At 44.3% G+C, this 14,025-nt stretch overlaps 1 protein-coding gene across 11 annotated transcripts in view; it reads right to left on the minus strand.

Annotated features, from left to right (window-relative positions):
* Positions 1–14,025, minus strand: part of LOC115535227 (uncharacterized) — a 73,145-nt gene that overhangs the window by 46,607 nt on the left and 12,513 nt on the right. For all 11 annotated transcript variants that reach the window (XM_030346257.1, XM_030346256.1, XM_030346249.1 and 8 more), the window contains exons 7-10: positions 13,722–13,858; positions 13,323–13,439; positions 12,891–12,948; positions 12,758–12,805 (exon numbers count right to left, since the gene is read on the minus strand). In XM_030346257.1, coding sequence (XP_030202117.1) covers positions 12,758–12,805; positions 12,891–12,948; positions 13,323–13,439; positions 13,722–13,858 — 360 coding nt within the window. The remainder of the gene's footprint in view (positions 1–12,757; positions 12,806–12,890; positions 12,949–13,322; positions 13,440–13,721; positions 13,859–14,025) is intronic.

The raw sequence follows: 14,025 nt of genomic DNA on the forward strand, positions 1-14,025 counted from the left end.
CGAGTGCGTCTGAAGATGTCGTGTGCAAAGTTTGGTGTCGATTGGTCAAGAAATGTGGGAGGAGTAGTGAAAAAACAGTTGAGTGGTTTTCGCGATTTAGCGAAAAAAAATTATAGGCGCAAATGGGCGTGGCCTATGCCAAAAGATGCAGCAGACTCCAGTGAATATGTGGGTACAAGTTTTTGACTGTGGGAGGTTCGGTGTGGGAGCTATAGCCCCAAACGTGTTTCTCCTTGGTATAGCGCCACCTAGTGGCCGGCATGTCTGGATTTGGTTATCTGAGTAGCGGTGCCGGACCTGGTTCTAGTCATGTAATTGGCGCGTGTGCACCATTTACGGTTTGGGCTGTGGACCCACTTTCAGGGGGAATAATAACAAACACTACAAAAACAATAGGGATCCAACCTGTTGGCTTGGACCCCTAATAATAATAAGAAAAATCCTTACAAAAACAATAGGGATCCAACCTGTTGGCTTGGACCCCTAACAAGAAGTGTGCATTTCGCCGGCACAACGCGACAAGAAATGTGCATTTCGCCGGCACAACGCGAAGCATGTGTTCAAAACGCTACCCTGAACCTGTGGATACAAAGGATTTGACTGTGGTAGGAGTAGCGAGAAGTCAGTGTAGCGTTTTCGCGGCGAAATTTTGTAGAAGATGTACAATTTCCTCGTTTATTGCGCCCCCTAATGGCGAAATTTTCCGAATTTTTTATCGAACGACATTATGGCTAGCCCCGACATGTGTGTCAAATGTGGACTCGATCCGATGTCTAATTTTGTTTTTTTTGGGATTTTTGATTTTCCACGTCAAATTTAGCTAATAAACCAATATTCAAAACGCTACCGTTTCGTCGTCGAAAGTCGGATCAAAAAATTGTCTGAGGGTTTCTTTGCGTGTGCGTTTGAAGATATCGTGTGCAAAGTTTGGTGTCGATTGGTCAAGAAATGTGGGAGGAGTAGGGAAAAAACAGTTTTGCGGTTTTTGCGATTTAGCGAAAAATATTCCTAGACGCAAATGGGCGTGGCCTAGGCCAAAAGATGCAGCAGACTCCAGTGCATCTGTGTGTACAAGTTTTTGGACTCTGGGAGGTTCGGTGTGGGAGTTATAGCCCCAAACGCGTATTCCTTGGTATAGCGCCACCTAGTGACCGGCGTGTCTGGATTTTGTCGTCTGCATAGTCCGAAGAGATCTGGATCTAGTCATGCAATTGGCGTGTCGGCACCATTTACGGTTTGGGCTGTGGTCCCACTTTTAGGGAGGTAAGTATAATAGGAAAAATCCTTACAAAAACAATAGGGATCCAACCTGTTGGCTTGGACCCCTAATAATAAAAATCCTTACAAAAACAATAGGGATCCAACCTGTTGGCTTGGACCCCTAACTAGAACTGCAAGCAGTTATGCAGGGGTCCAAGAAGTGTGCATTTCGCCGGCACAACGCGACAAGAAATGTGCATTTCGCCGGCACAACGCGAAGCATGTGTTCAAAACGCTACCCTGAACCTGTGGATACAAAGGATTTGACTGTGGTAGGAGTAGCGAGAAGTCAGTGTAGCGTTTTCGCGGCGAAATTTTGTAGAAGATATACAATTTCCTCGTTTATTGCGCCCCCTAATGGCGAAATTTTCCGAATTTTTTATCGAACGACATTAAGGCTAGCCCCGACATGTGTGTAAAATGTGGACTCGATCCGATGTCTAATTTTGTTTTTTTTTGGATTTTTGATTTTCCACGTCAAATTTAGCTAATAAACCAATATTCAAAACGCTACCGTTTCGTCGTCGAAAGTCGGATCAAAAGACTGTCTGAGGGTTTCTTTGCGTGTGCGTCTGAAAATGCCGTCTGCAAAGTTTGGTGTTGATTGGTCGAGAAATGTGGGAGGAGTAGCGAAAAAACAGTTTTGCGGTTTTCGCGATTTAGCGAAAAATATTCATAGACGCAAATGGGCGTGGCCTATGCCAAAAGATGCAGCAGACTCCAGTGAATATGTGGGTACAAGTTTTTGACTGTGGGAGGTTCGGTGTGGGAGTTATAGCCCCAAACGCGTATTCCTTGGTATAGCGCCACCTAGTGACCGACGTGTCTGGATTTGGTTATCTGAGTAGCGGTGCAGGACCTGGATCTAGTCATGCAATTGGCGTGTCGGCACCATTTACGGTTTGGGCTGTGGTACAACTTCTAGGGGGAGGTAGTATAATAAAAAGAAAAATCCTTACAAAAACAATAGGGATCCAACCTGTTGGCTTGGACCCCTAACTAGAACTGCAAGCAGTTATGCAGGGGTCCAAGAAGTGTGCATTTCGCCGGCACAACGCGACAAGAAATGTGCGTTTCGCCGGCACAACGCGAAGCATGTGTTCAAAACGCTACCGTGAACCTGTGGATACAAAGGATTTGACTGTGGTAGGAGTAGCGAGAAGTCAGTGTAGCGTTTTCGCGGCGAAATTTTGTAGAAGATATACAATTTCCTCGTTTATTGCGCCCCCTAATGGCGAAATTTTCCGAATTTTTTATCGAACGACATTAAGGCTAGCCCCGACATGTGTGTAAAATGTGGACTCGATCCGATGTCTAATTTTGGTTTTTTTTTTTTTTTTGATTTTCCACGTCAAATTTAGCTAATAAACCAATATTCAAAACGCTACCGTTTCGTCGTCGAAAGTCGGATCAAAAAACTGTCTGAGGGTTTCTTTGCGTGTGCGTCTGAAGATGCCGTGTGCAAAGTTTGGTGTTGATTGGTCGAGAAATGTGGGAGGAGTAGCGAAAAAACAGTTTTGCGGTTTTCGCGATTTTGCGAAAAAAAATTCTAGACGCAAATGGGCGTGGCCTATGCCAAAAGATGCAGCAGACTCCAGTGAATATGTGGGTACAAGTTTTTGACTGTGGGAGGTTCGGTGTGGGAGTTATAGCCCCAAACGCGTATTCCTTGGTATAGCGCCACCTAGTGACCGACGTGTCTGGATTTGGTTATCTGAGTAGCGGTGCCGGACCTGGATCTAGTCATGCAATTGGCGTGTCGGCACCATTTACGGTTTGGGCTGTGGTACAACTTCTAGGGGGAGGTAGTATAATAAAAAGAAAAATCCTTACAAAAACAATAGGGATCCAACCTGTTGGCTTGGACCCCTAACTAGAACTGCAAGCAGTTATGCAGGGGTCCAAGAAGTGTGCATTTCGCCGGCACAACGCGACAAGAAATGTGCATTTCGCCGGCACAACGCGAAGCAAGTATTCAAAACGCTACCGTGAACAACATGTGGATACAAAGGTTTTGACTGTGGGAGCTTCGGTGTGGGAGTTAAAGCCCAAAACGCGTTTTCAGAACATTCCATTGGCCAAATAGGAGATAGACAATGTCGTTGTTTTTTGGCGCCGCCCTGTGGCGAAATTTTTAATTTTCCAAAGACAATTTTCCTTTGCCAAATAACTCCCGCCCACATTAATAATTCTTGGCCATATTTTCTATATAGACTTGGGTTTGCCCCTTGATGGTTTCCCTTGAGTTTGAAGAACATTCCTTTGGCCAATTAGAAGATATACAATTTCCTCGTTTATTGCGCCCCCTAATGGCGAATTTTTCCGAATTTTTTATCGAACGACATTAAGGTTAGCACCAACATGTGTGTAAAATTTGGGCTCGATCCGATGTCTCATTTTGGATTTCTTTGGATTTTTGCTATTCCACGTCTAATTTAGCTAATAAACCAATATTCCAAATGCTACCGTTTCGTCGTCGAAGGTCGGATCAAAAAAGTGTTTCATGCATTCTTTGCGTGAGTGTCTGAAGATGTCGTGTGCAAAGTTTGGTGTCGATTGGTCAAGAAATGTGGGAGGAGTAGGGAAAATACAGTTTTGCGGTTTTCGCGATTTTGCGAAAAAAAATTATAGACGCAAATGGGCGTGGCCTATGCCAAAAGATGCAGCAGACTCCAGTGAATATGTGCGTACAAGTTTTTGACTGTGGGAGGTTCGGTGTGGGAGTTATAGCCCCAAACGCGTATTCCTTGGTATAGCGCCACCTAGTGACCGGCGTGTCTGGATTTTGTCGTCTGCGTAGTCCGAAGAGATCGGGATCTAGTCATGTAATTGGCGTGTGTGCACCATTTACGGTTTGGGCTGTGGTACCACTTTTAGGGGGGTAAGTATAACTAGAACTGCAAGCAGTTATGCAGGGGTCCAAGAAGTGTGCATTTCGCCGGCACAACGCGACAAGAAATGTGCGTTTCGCCGGCACAACGCGAAGCATGTGTTCAAAACGCTACCCTCAACCTGTGGATACAAAGGTTTTGACTGTGGGAGCTTCGGTGTGGGAGTTATAGCCTAAAACGCGTTTTCAGAACATTCCATTGGCCAAATAGGAGATAGACAATGTCGTCGTTTTTTGGCGCCGCCCTGTGGCGAAATTTTTTAATTTTCCAAAGACAATTTTCCTTTGCCAAATAACTCCCGCCCACATTAATAATTCTTGGCCATATTGTCTATGTAGACTTGGGTTTGCCCCTTGATGGTTTCCCTTGAGTTTGAAGAGCATTCCTCTGGCCAATTAGAAGATATACAATTTCCTCGTTTATTGCGCCCCCTTATGGCAAAATTTTCCGAAATCTTTTTCGAACGCCACTAAGGGTAGCACCGACATGTGTGTAAAATTTGGACTTGATCCGATGGCTAATTTTGGTATTTTTCTGGATTTTTGATTTTCGACGTAAAACGTAGCTAATAAACAAATTTTCAAAATGCTACCGTTTCGTAATCGAAGGTCGGATCAAAAAATGTTTGAGTTTTTATTTTCGTGTTTGTCTGACGATGTCGTGTGCAAAGTTTGGTGTCGATTGGTCAAGAAATGTGTGAGGAGTAGGGAAAAAACAGTTTTGCGGTTTTCGCGATTTTGCGAAAAAAAATTATAGACGCAAATGGGCGTGGCCTATGCCAAAAGATGCAGCAGACTCCAGTGAATATGTGCGTACAAGTTTTTGACTGTGGGAGGTTCGGTGTGGGAGTTATAGCCCCAAACGCGTATTCCTTGGTATAGCGCCACCTAGGGGCCGGCGTGTCTGGATTTTGTCGTCTGCGTAGTCCTCACGGACCTGGATCTAGTCATGCAATTGGCGTGTGTGCAACATTTACGGTTTGGGCTGTATTCCCACTTTTACGGGGGAATAATAATAGGAAAAATCCTTACAAAAACAATAGGGATCCAACCTGTTGGCTTGGACCCCTAACTAGAACTGCAAGCAGTTATGCAGGGGTCCAAGAAGTGTGCATTTCGCCGGCACAACGCGACAAGAAATGTGCGTTTCGCCGACACAACGCGAAGCATGTGTTCAAAACGCTACCCTGAACCTGTGGATACAAAGGATTTGACTGTGGTAGGAGTAGCGAGAAGTCAGTGTAGCGTTTTCGCGGCGAAATTTTTTAGAAGATATACAATTTCCTCGTTTATTGCGCCCCCTAATGGCGAAATTTTCCGAATTTTTTATCGAACGACATTAAGGCTAGCCCCGACATGTGTGTAAAATGTGGACTCGATCCGATGTCTAATTTTGTTTTTTTTGGATTTTTGATTTTCCACGTCAAATTTAGCTAATAAACCAAGATTCAAAACGCTACCGTTTCGTCGTCGAAAGTCGGATCAAAAAACTGTCTGAGGGTTTCTTTGCGTGTGCGTCTGAAGATGCCGTGAGCAAAGTTTGGTGTTGATTGGTCGAGAAATGCTGGAGGAGTAGCGAAAAAACAGTTTTGCGGTTTTCGCGATTTTGCGAAAAAAATTTCTAGACGCAAATGGGCGGGGCCTATGCCAAAAGATGCAGCAGACTCCAGTGCATCTGTGTGTTCAAGTTTTTGGACTCTGGGACGTTCGGTGTGGGAGTTATAGCCCCAAACGCGTATTCCCTGGTATAGCGCCACCTAGTGGCCGGCATGTCTGGATTTGGTCGTCTGCATAGTCTTCACGTACCTGGATCTAGTCATGTAATTGGCGTGTGTGCACCATTTACGGTTTGGGCTGTAGTACCACTTTCTTGGTAGGAAGTATAAGAACAAGAAGTGTGCATTTCGCCGGCACAACGCGACAACAAATGTGCATTTCGCCGGCAGAACGCGAAGCATGTGTTCAAAACGCTACCCTGAACCTGTGGATACAAAGGATTTGACTGTGGTAGGAGTAGCGAGAAGTCAGTGTAGCGTTTTCGCGGCGAAATTTTGTATAAGATATACAATTTCCTCGTTTATTGCGCCCCCTAATGGCGAAATTTTCCGAATTTTTTATCGAACGACATTAAGGCTAGCACCGACATGTGACTTAAATGTGGGCTTGATCCGATATCTAATTTTGGTATTTTTTGAATTTTTGATTTTCCACGTCAAATTTAGCTAATAAACAAATATTCAAAACTCTACCGTTTCGTCGTCGAAAGTCGGATCAAAAAACTGTCTGAGGGTTTCTTTGCGTGTGCGTCTGAAGATGCCGTGTGCAAAGTTTGGTGTTGATTGGTCGAGAAATGTGGGAGGGATAGCGAAAATACAGTTTTGCGGTTTTCGCGATTTTGCGAAAAAAAATTAATGACGCAAATGGGCGTGGCCTATGCCGAAAGATGCAGCAGACTCCAGTGAATAAGTGGGTACAAGTTTTTGACTGTGGGAGGTTCGGTGTGGGAGCTATAGCCCCAAACGTGTTTCTCCTTGGTATAGCGCCACCTAGAGGCCGGCATGTCTGGATTTGGTTATCTGAGTAGCGGTGCCGGACCTGGTTCTAGTCATGTAATTGGCGCGTGTGCACCGTTTACGGTTTGGGCTGTGGACCGACTTTCAAGGCGGGAAGTATAATAATAATAATAACTAGAACTGCAAGCAGTTATGCAGGGGTCCAAGAAGTGTGCATTTCGCCGGCACAACGCGACAAGAAATGTGCGTTTCGCCGGCACAAAGCGAAGCATGTGTTCAAAACGCTACCCTGAACCTGTGGATACAAAGGATTTGACTGTGGTAGGAGTAGCGAGAAGTCAGTGTAGCGTTTTCGCGGCGAAATTTTGTAGAAGATATACAATTTCCTCGTTTATTGCGCCCCCTAATGGCGAAATTTTCCGAAATTTTTATCGAACGACATTAAGGTTAGCACCAACATGTGTGTAAAATGTGGACTCGATCCAATGTCTAATTTTGGATTTCTTTGGATTTTTGATATTCCACGTCTAATTTAGCTAATAAACCAATATTCAAAACGCTACCGTTTCGTCGTCGAAGGACGGATCAAAAAAGTGTTTCATGCATTCTTTGCGTGTGCGTCTGACGATGTCATCTGCAAAGTTTGGTGTCGATTGGTCGAGAAATGTGGGAGGAGTAGCGAAAAAACAGTTTTGCGGTTTTCGCGATTTAGCGAAAAATATTCCTAGACGCAAATGGGCGTGGCCTAGGCCAAAAAATGCAGCAGACTCCAGTGCATCTGTGTGTACAAGTTTTTGGACTCTGGGAGGTTCGGTGTGGGAGTTATAGCCGCAAACGCGTATTCCTTGGTATAGCGCCACCTAGTGGCCGGCGTGTCTGGATTTTGTTATCTGAGTAGCGGTGCCGATTCTGGATCTAGTCATGCAATTGGCGCGTGTGCACCATTTACGGTTTGGGCTGTGGTTCCACTTTCACCGCGGGAAGTATAATAAAAATCCTTACAAAAACAATAGGGATCCAACCTGTTGGCTTGGACCCCTAATAAGAAAAATCCTTACAAAAACAATAGGGATCCAACCTGTTGGCTTGGACCCCTAATAATAATAGGAAGAAAAATCCTTACAAAAACAATAGGGATCCAACCTGTTGGCTTGGACCCCTAAAAATCCTTACAAAAACAATAGGGATCCAACCTGTTGGCTTGGACCCCTAACTAGAACTGCAAGCAGTTATGCAGGGGTCCAAGAAGTGTGCATTTCGCCGGCACAACGCGACAAGAAATGTGCGTTTCGCCGGCACAAAGCGAAGCATTTGTTCAAAACGCTACCCTGAACCTGTGGATACAAAGGATTTGACTGTGGTAGGAGTAGCGAGAAGTTAGTGTAGCGTTTTCGCGGCGAAATTTTGTAGAAGATATACAATTTCCTCGTTTATTGCGCCCCCTAATGGCGAAATTTTCCGAAATTTTTATCGAACGACATTAAGGTTAGCACCAACATGTTTGTAAAACTTGGAGTCGATCCGATGTGTAATTTTGAATTTTTCGGGATTTTGGATATTCCACGTCTAATTTAGCTAATAAACCAATATTCAAAACGCTACCGTTTCGTCGTCAAAGGTCGCATCAAAAAAGTGTTTCCTGCATTCTTTGCGCGTGCGTCTGAAGATGTCGTGTGCAAAGTTTGGTGTCGATTGGTCAAGAAATGTGGGAGGAGTAGGGAAAAATCATTTTTGCGGTTTTCGCGATTTTGCGAAAAAAAATTATAGACGCAAATGGGCGTGGCCTATGCCAAAAGATGCAGCAGACTCCAGTGAATCTGTGCGTACAAGTTTTTGAATGTGGGAGATTCGGTGTGGGAGTTATAGGCCCAAACGCGTCTGTCCTTGGTATAGCGCCACCTAGTGGCCGGCGCGTCTGGATTTGGTTATCTGAGTAGCGGTGCCGGACCTGGATCTAGTCATGCAATTGGCGCGTGTGCACCATTTACGGTTTGGGCTGTAGTCCCACAAGTACGGGGGGAAGAATAATAACTAGAACTGCAAGCAGTTATGCAGGGGTCCAAGAAGTGTGCATTTCGCCGGCACAACGCGACAAGAAATGTGCGTTTCGCCGGCACAATGCGAAGCAAGTATTCAAAACGCTACCGTGAACAACATGTGGATATAAAGGTTTTGACTGTGGGAGCTTCGGTGTGGGAGTTATAGCCTAAAACGCGTTTTCAGAACATTGGCCAAATAGGAGATAGACAATGTCGTCGTTTTTTGGCGCCGCCCTGTGGCGACATTTTCCAAAGACAATTTTCCTTTGCCAAAAACTCCCGCCCACATTAATAATTCTTGGCCATATTTTCTATATAGATTCGGGTTTGCCCCTTGATGGTTTCCCTTGAGTTTGAAGAACATTCCTTTGGCCAATTAGAAGATATACAATTTCGTCGTTTATTGCGCCCCCTAATGGCGAAATATTCCGAATTCTTTATTGAACGCCATTAAGGGTAGCACCGACATGTGTCTAAAATTTGGACTTGATCCGATGTCTAATTTTGGTATTTTCTGAATTTTTGCGTATCGACGTAAAACGTAGCTAATAAAGCAATATTCAAAACGCTACCGTTTCGTAGTCGAAGGTCGGATCAAAAAAGTATATAGTTTTTCTTTTCGTGTGCGTCTGACGATGTCGTGTGCAAAGTTTGGTGTCGATTGGTCAAGAAATGTGGGCGGAGTAGGGAAAAAACAGTTTTGCGGTTTTCGCGATTTTGCGAAAAAAAATTATGGACGCAAATGGGCGTGGCCTATGCCAAAAGATGCATCAGACTCCAGTGAATCTGTGTGTTCAAGGTTTTGAATGTGGGAGGTTCGGTGTGGGAGTTATAGCCCCAAACGCGATTTTCTTGTTATAGCGCCACCTAGTGGCCGGCAGGTCTGGATTTTGTCGTCTGCTTAGTCCGAACAGATCTGGACCTAGTCATGCAATTTGCGTGTCGGCACCATTTACGGTTTGGGGTGTGGGCCCACTTTTAGGGGGGTAAGAATAATAACTAGAACTGCAAGCAGTTATGCAGGGGTCCAAGAAGTGTGCATTTCGCCGGCACAACGCGACAAGAAATGTGCGTTTCGCCGGCACAACGCGAAGCATGTGTTCAAAACGCTACCCTGAACCTGTGGATACAAAGGATTTGACTGTGGTAGGAGTAGCGAGAAGTCAGTGTAGCGTTTTCGCGGCGAAATTTTGTAGAAGATATACAATTTCCTCGTTTATTGCGCCCCCTAATGGCGAAATTTTCCGAAATTTTTATCGTACGACATTAAGGTTAGCACCAACATGCGTGCACAATTTGGACTCGTTCCGATGGGTAATTTTGAATTTTTTGGATTTTTGATTTTCCACGTCTAATTTAGCTCATAAACCAATATTCAAAACGCTACCGTTTCGTCGTCAAAGGTCGGATCAAAAAAGTGTTTCATGCATTCTTTTGGTGTAGGTCTTAAGATGTCGTGTGCAAAGTTTTGTGTCGATTGGTCAAGAAATGTGGGAGGAGTAGCGAAAAAACATTTTTGCGGTTTTCGCGATTTAGCGAAAAATATTCATAGACGCAAATGGGCGTGGCCTAGGCCAAAAGATGCAGCAGACTCCAGTACATCTGTGTGTACAAGTTTTTGGACTCTGGGAGGTTCGGTGTGGGAGTTATAGCCCCAAACGCGTATTCCTTGGTATAGCGCCACCTAGTGACCGGCGTGTCTGGATTTTGTTATCTGAGTAGCGGTGCCGATTCTGGATCTAGTCATGCAATTGGCGCGTGTGCGCCATTTACGGTTTGGGCTGTGGTTCCACTTTCACGGGGAGGTAGTATAAAAATCCTTACAAAAACAATAGGGATCCAACCTGTTGGCTTGGACCCCTAACTAGAACTGCAAGCAGTTATGCAGGGGTCCAAGAAGTGTGCATTTCGCCGGCACAACGCGACAAGAAATGTGCGTTTCGCCGGCACGACGCGAAGCATGTGTTCAAAACGCTGCCCTGAACATGTGGATACAAAGGATTTGACTGTGGTAGGAGTAGCGAGAAGTCAGTGTAGCGTTTTCGCGGCGAAATTTTGTAGAAGATATACAATTTCCTCGTTTATTGCGCCCCCTAATGGCGAAATTTTCCGAAATTTTTATCGAACGACATTAAGGTTACCACCAACATGTGTGTAAAATGTGGACTCGATCCGATGTCTAATTTTGGATTTCTTTGGATTTTTGATATTCCACGTCTAATTTAGCTAATATACCAATATTCAAAACGCTACCGTTTCGTTATCGAAGGACGGATCAAAAAAGTGTTTCATGCATTCTTTGCGTGTGCGTCTGAAGATGTCGTTTGCAAAGTTTGGTGTCGATTGGTCAAGAAATGTGGGTGGAGTAGGGAAAAAACAGTTTTGCGGTTTTCGCGATTTTGCGAAAAAAAATTGTGGACGCAAATGGGCGTGGCCTATGCCAAAAGATGCAGCAGACTCCAGTGAATATGTGTGTGCAAGGTTTTGAATGTGGGAGGTTCGGTGTGGGAGTTATAGCCCCAAACGCGTCTTTCCTTGGTATAGCGCCACCTAGTGGCCGGCGTGTCTGGATTTGGTCGTCTGCTTAGAACTCAGGGACCTGGATCTAGTCATGCAATTGGCGTGTCGGCACCATTTACGGCTTGGGCTGTGGACCCACTTCTAGGGGGGAATAATAATAAAAAGAATCCTTACAAAAACAATAGGGATCCAATCCTGTTGGCTTGGACCCCTAATAACAAGAAATGTGCATTTCGCCGGCACAACACGAAGCAAGTATTCAAAACGCTACCGTGAACAACATGTGGATATAAAGGTTTTGACTGTGGGAGCTTCGGTGTGGGAGTTATAGCCTAAAACGCGTTTTCAGAACATTGGCCAAATAGGAGATAGACAATGTCGTCGTTTTCTGGCGCCGCCCTGTGGCGAAATTTTCCAAAGACAATTTTCCTTTGCCAAATAACTCCCGCCCACATTAATAATTCTTGGCCATATTTTCTATATAGACTCGGGTTTGCCCCTTGATGGTTTCCCTTGAGTTTAAAGAACATTCCTTTGGCCAATTAGAAGATATACAATTTCCTCGTTTATTGCGCCCCCTAATGGCGAAATTTTCCGAATTTTTTATCGAACGACATTAAGGTTAGCACAAACATGTGTGTAAAATGTGGACTCGATCCGATGTCTAATTTTGGATTTCTTTGGATTTTTGATATTCCACGTCTAATTTAGCTAATAAACCAATATTCAAAACGCTACCGTTTCGTCGTCGAAGGACGGATCAAAAAAGTGTTTCATGCATTCTTTGCGTGTCCGTCTGACGATGTTGTGTGCAAAGTTTGGTGTTGATCGGGCGAGAAATGTGGGAGGAGTAGCGAAAAAACAGTTTTACGGTTTTCGCGATTTTGCAAAAAAAAATTCTAGACGCAAATGGGCGTGGCCTATGCCAAAAGATGCAGCAGACTCCAGTGAATATGTGGGAACAAGTTTTTGACTGTGGTAGGTTCGGTGTGGGAGTTATAGCCCCAAACGCGTTTTCCCTTGTTATAGCGCCACCTAGTGACCGGCGTGTCTGGATTTTGTCGTCTGCGTAGTCCGAAGAGATCTGGATCTAGTCATGCAATTCGCGTGTCGGCACCATTTACGGTTTGGGCTGTGGTCACACTTTGAGGGAGGTAAGAATAATAATAGGAATAATCCTTACAAAAACAATAGGGATCCAACCTGTTGGCTTGGACCCCTAATAAGAAAAATCCTTACAAAAACAATAGGGATCCAACCTGTTGGCTTGGACCCCTAAAAATAAAGTAAACCAGCAGAAAGGAATATAAGCCAATGAATAGGACACAAAGCAGGGTTCCTCAAAGTGTGAGGCTCAGGGTTACTGCAGGGAAAGAGATGGCATGGAAGGATCATTTATGCTTTACTGGCACTGTATAAAAATTAAGCACAGCAGACCAAACAATGAGAAATAGTAAACTACAGAATGCATTTTGGAATCACCATGTTAGGGTTAATACAAAATAATCAAAGGATGATTATAAGAAGGAACTGACCCTTGAGCTGTGATGCAAGCTTCTCATTTTCCTCAAGTGTAGACATCGCTGAGGAGGAACATGACCAGGTTAAAACAAGTCAGTTTTTGACTGGGATATGAAAACTTAAGCAGAATTCACTGCATTGAAGTACCTGCAGCGTAAGAGGCTCCCCTGATGACACAGAACAGGTCTTTAGGCAAATCCAGAACCTAAATAACACAAGGGTTCACTCAATTAAAAATAGCATTGTGCCATAGTGTGTTTAACATCAATAAGGTCAAACTATTAGGGCTAACACAGAGCCCTTCTTGACAGATAGGAGGTAACAGCAAGGTCCTTACATTGCGGAAAAGTTAGTTCTCTCTCTCTCTCTCTCTCTCTCTCTCTCTCTCTCTCTCTCTCTCTCTCTCTCTCTCTCTCTCTCTCTCTCTCTCTCTCTCTCTCTCTCTCTCTCTCTCTCTCTCTCCAAAAACTAGCAAATGTCAAGTATTTTTTCAGTTTAAAACAGTTTTACAATTCAAATAGCCAACACTTTGTCATATTTTTCCAGCTCTACATTTCTGGAGTGTAAAAGGTTTCAAACCTGTAAGACCCCATTTCCATTCTTCTTTACATCCCGCATGGCTACGGGCTTCACATCTTGGAACATACTCGGGCCCGGAAACCACGAGAAACTCAGCACATCAGGGTCTGTGCAAGTCTTAAAATGCATCACATTTAAAGAAATGTAAATGTATTGTCACTCAGCAATAACCAAAGCTCACTTTTTCACTGCATCCCCAACCCCCGTACCATAAACAACCTTGAGTATGTCGGAAAAATACATCATAGGGCATCTCAAATGCCACATAATGCTGTTAAAAAAATTATAATAATTCCCCCCCCCCCTTCCCAGCTCAAGCAAAAAAAAAACCTTACAAAAAAAAATTGATATAATAGAAACAGAATGAGGAAACACAGCTGGTTGAAGGTTGACCCTTACATAGTAGTTGATGAGGTGAGCGGGAGAGTAGAGGTGGCCCATTATCTGTTTCTGTGTGCAGCTCTCCTCACACAGATGGCACAAGTAGAATACGTGTTTCAGCTCAGCCTGATGACACACAGTCACCATGGACAGGCCTAGGAGAACAGACACAAAAAAGCACACAAGACTACTGCTCAGACACAAGGAAAAAGAACCAGACACAGGATGCAATGCCTTGCAGCAGGGTGCAAAGGCATTTCATCCTTTGGTGAATCCTGGTTCACAGCCATTTACATCCGCTAAGTGATGCAAATAACATAAC

The sequence above is a fragment of the Gadus morhua genome, chromosome 22, assembly GCF_902167405.1.
Source record: "Gadus morhua chromosome 22, gadMor3.0, whole genome shotgun sequence".
Taxonomy (NCBI): Eukaryota; Metazoa; Chordata; class Actinopteri; order Gadiformes; family Gadidae; genus Gadus; species Gadus morhua.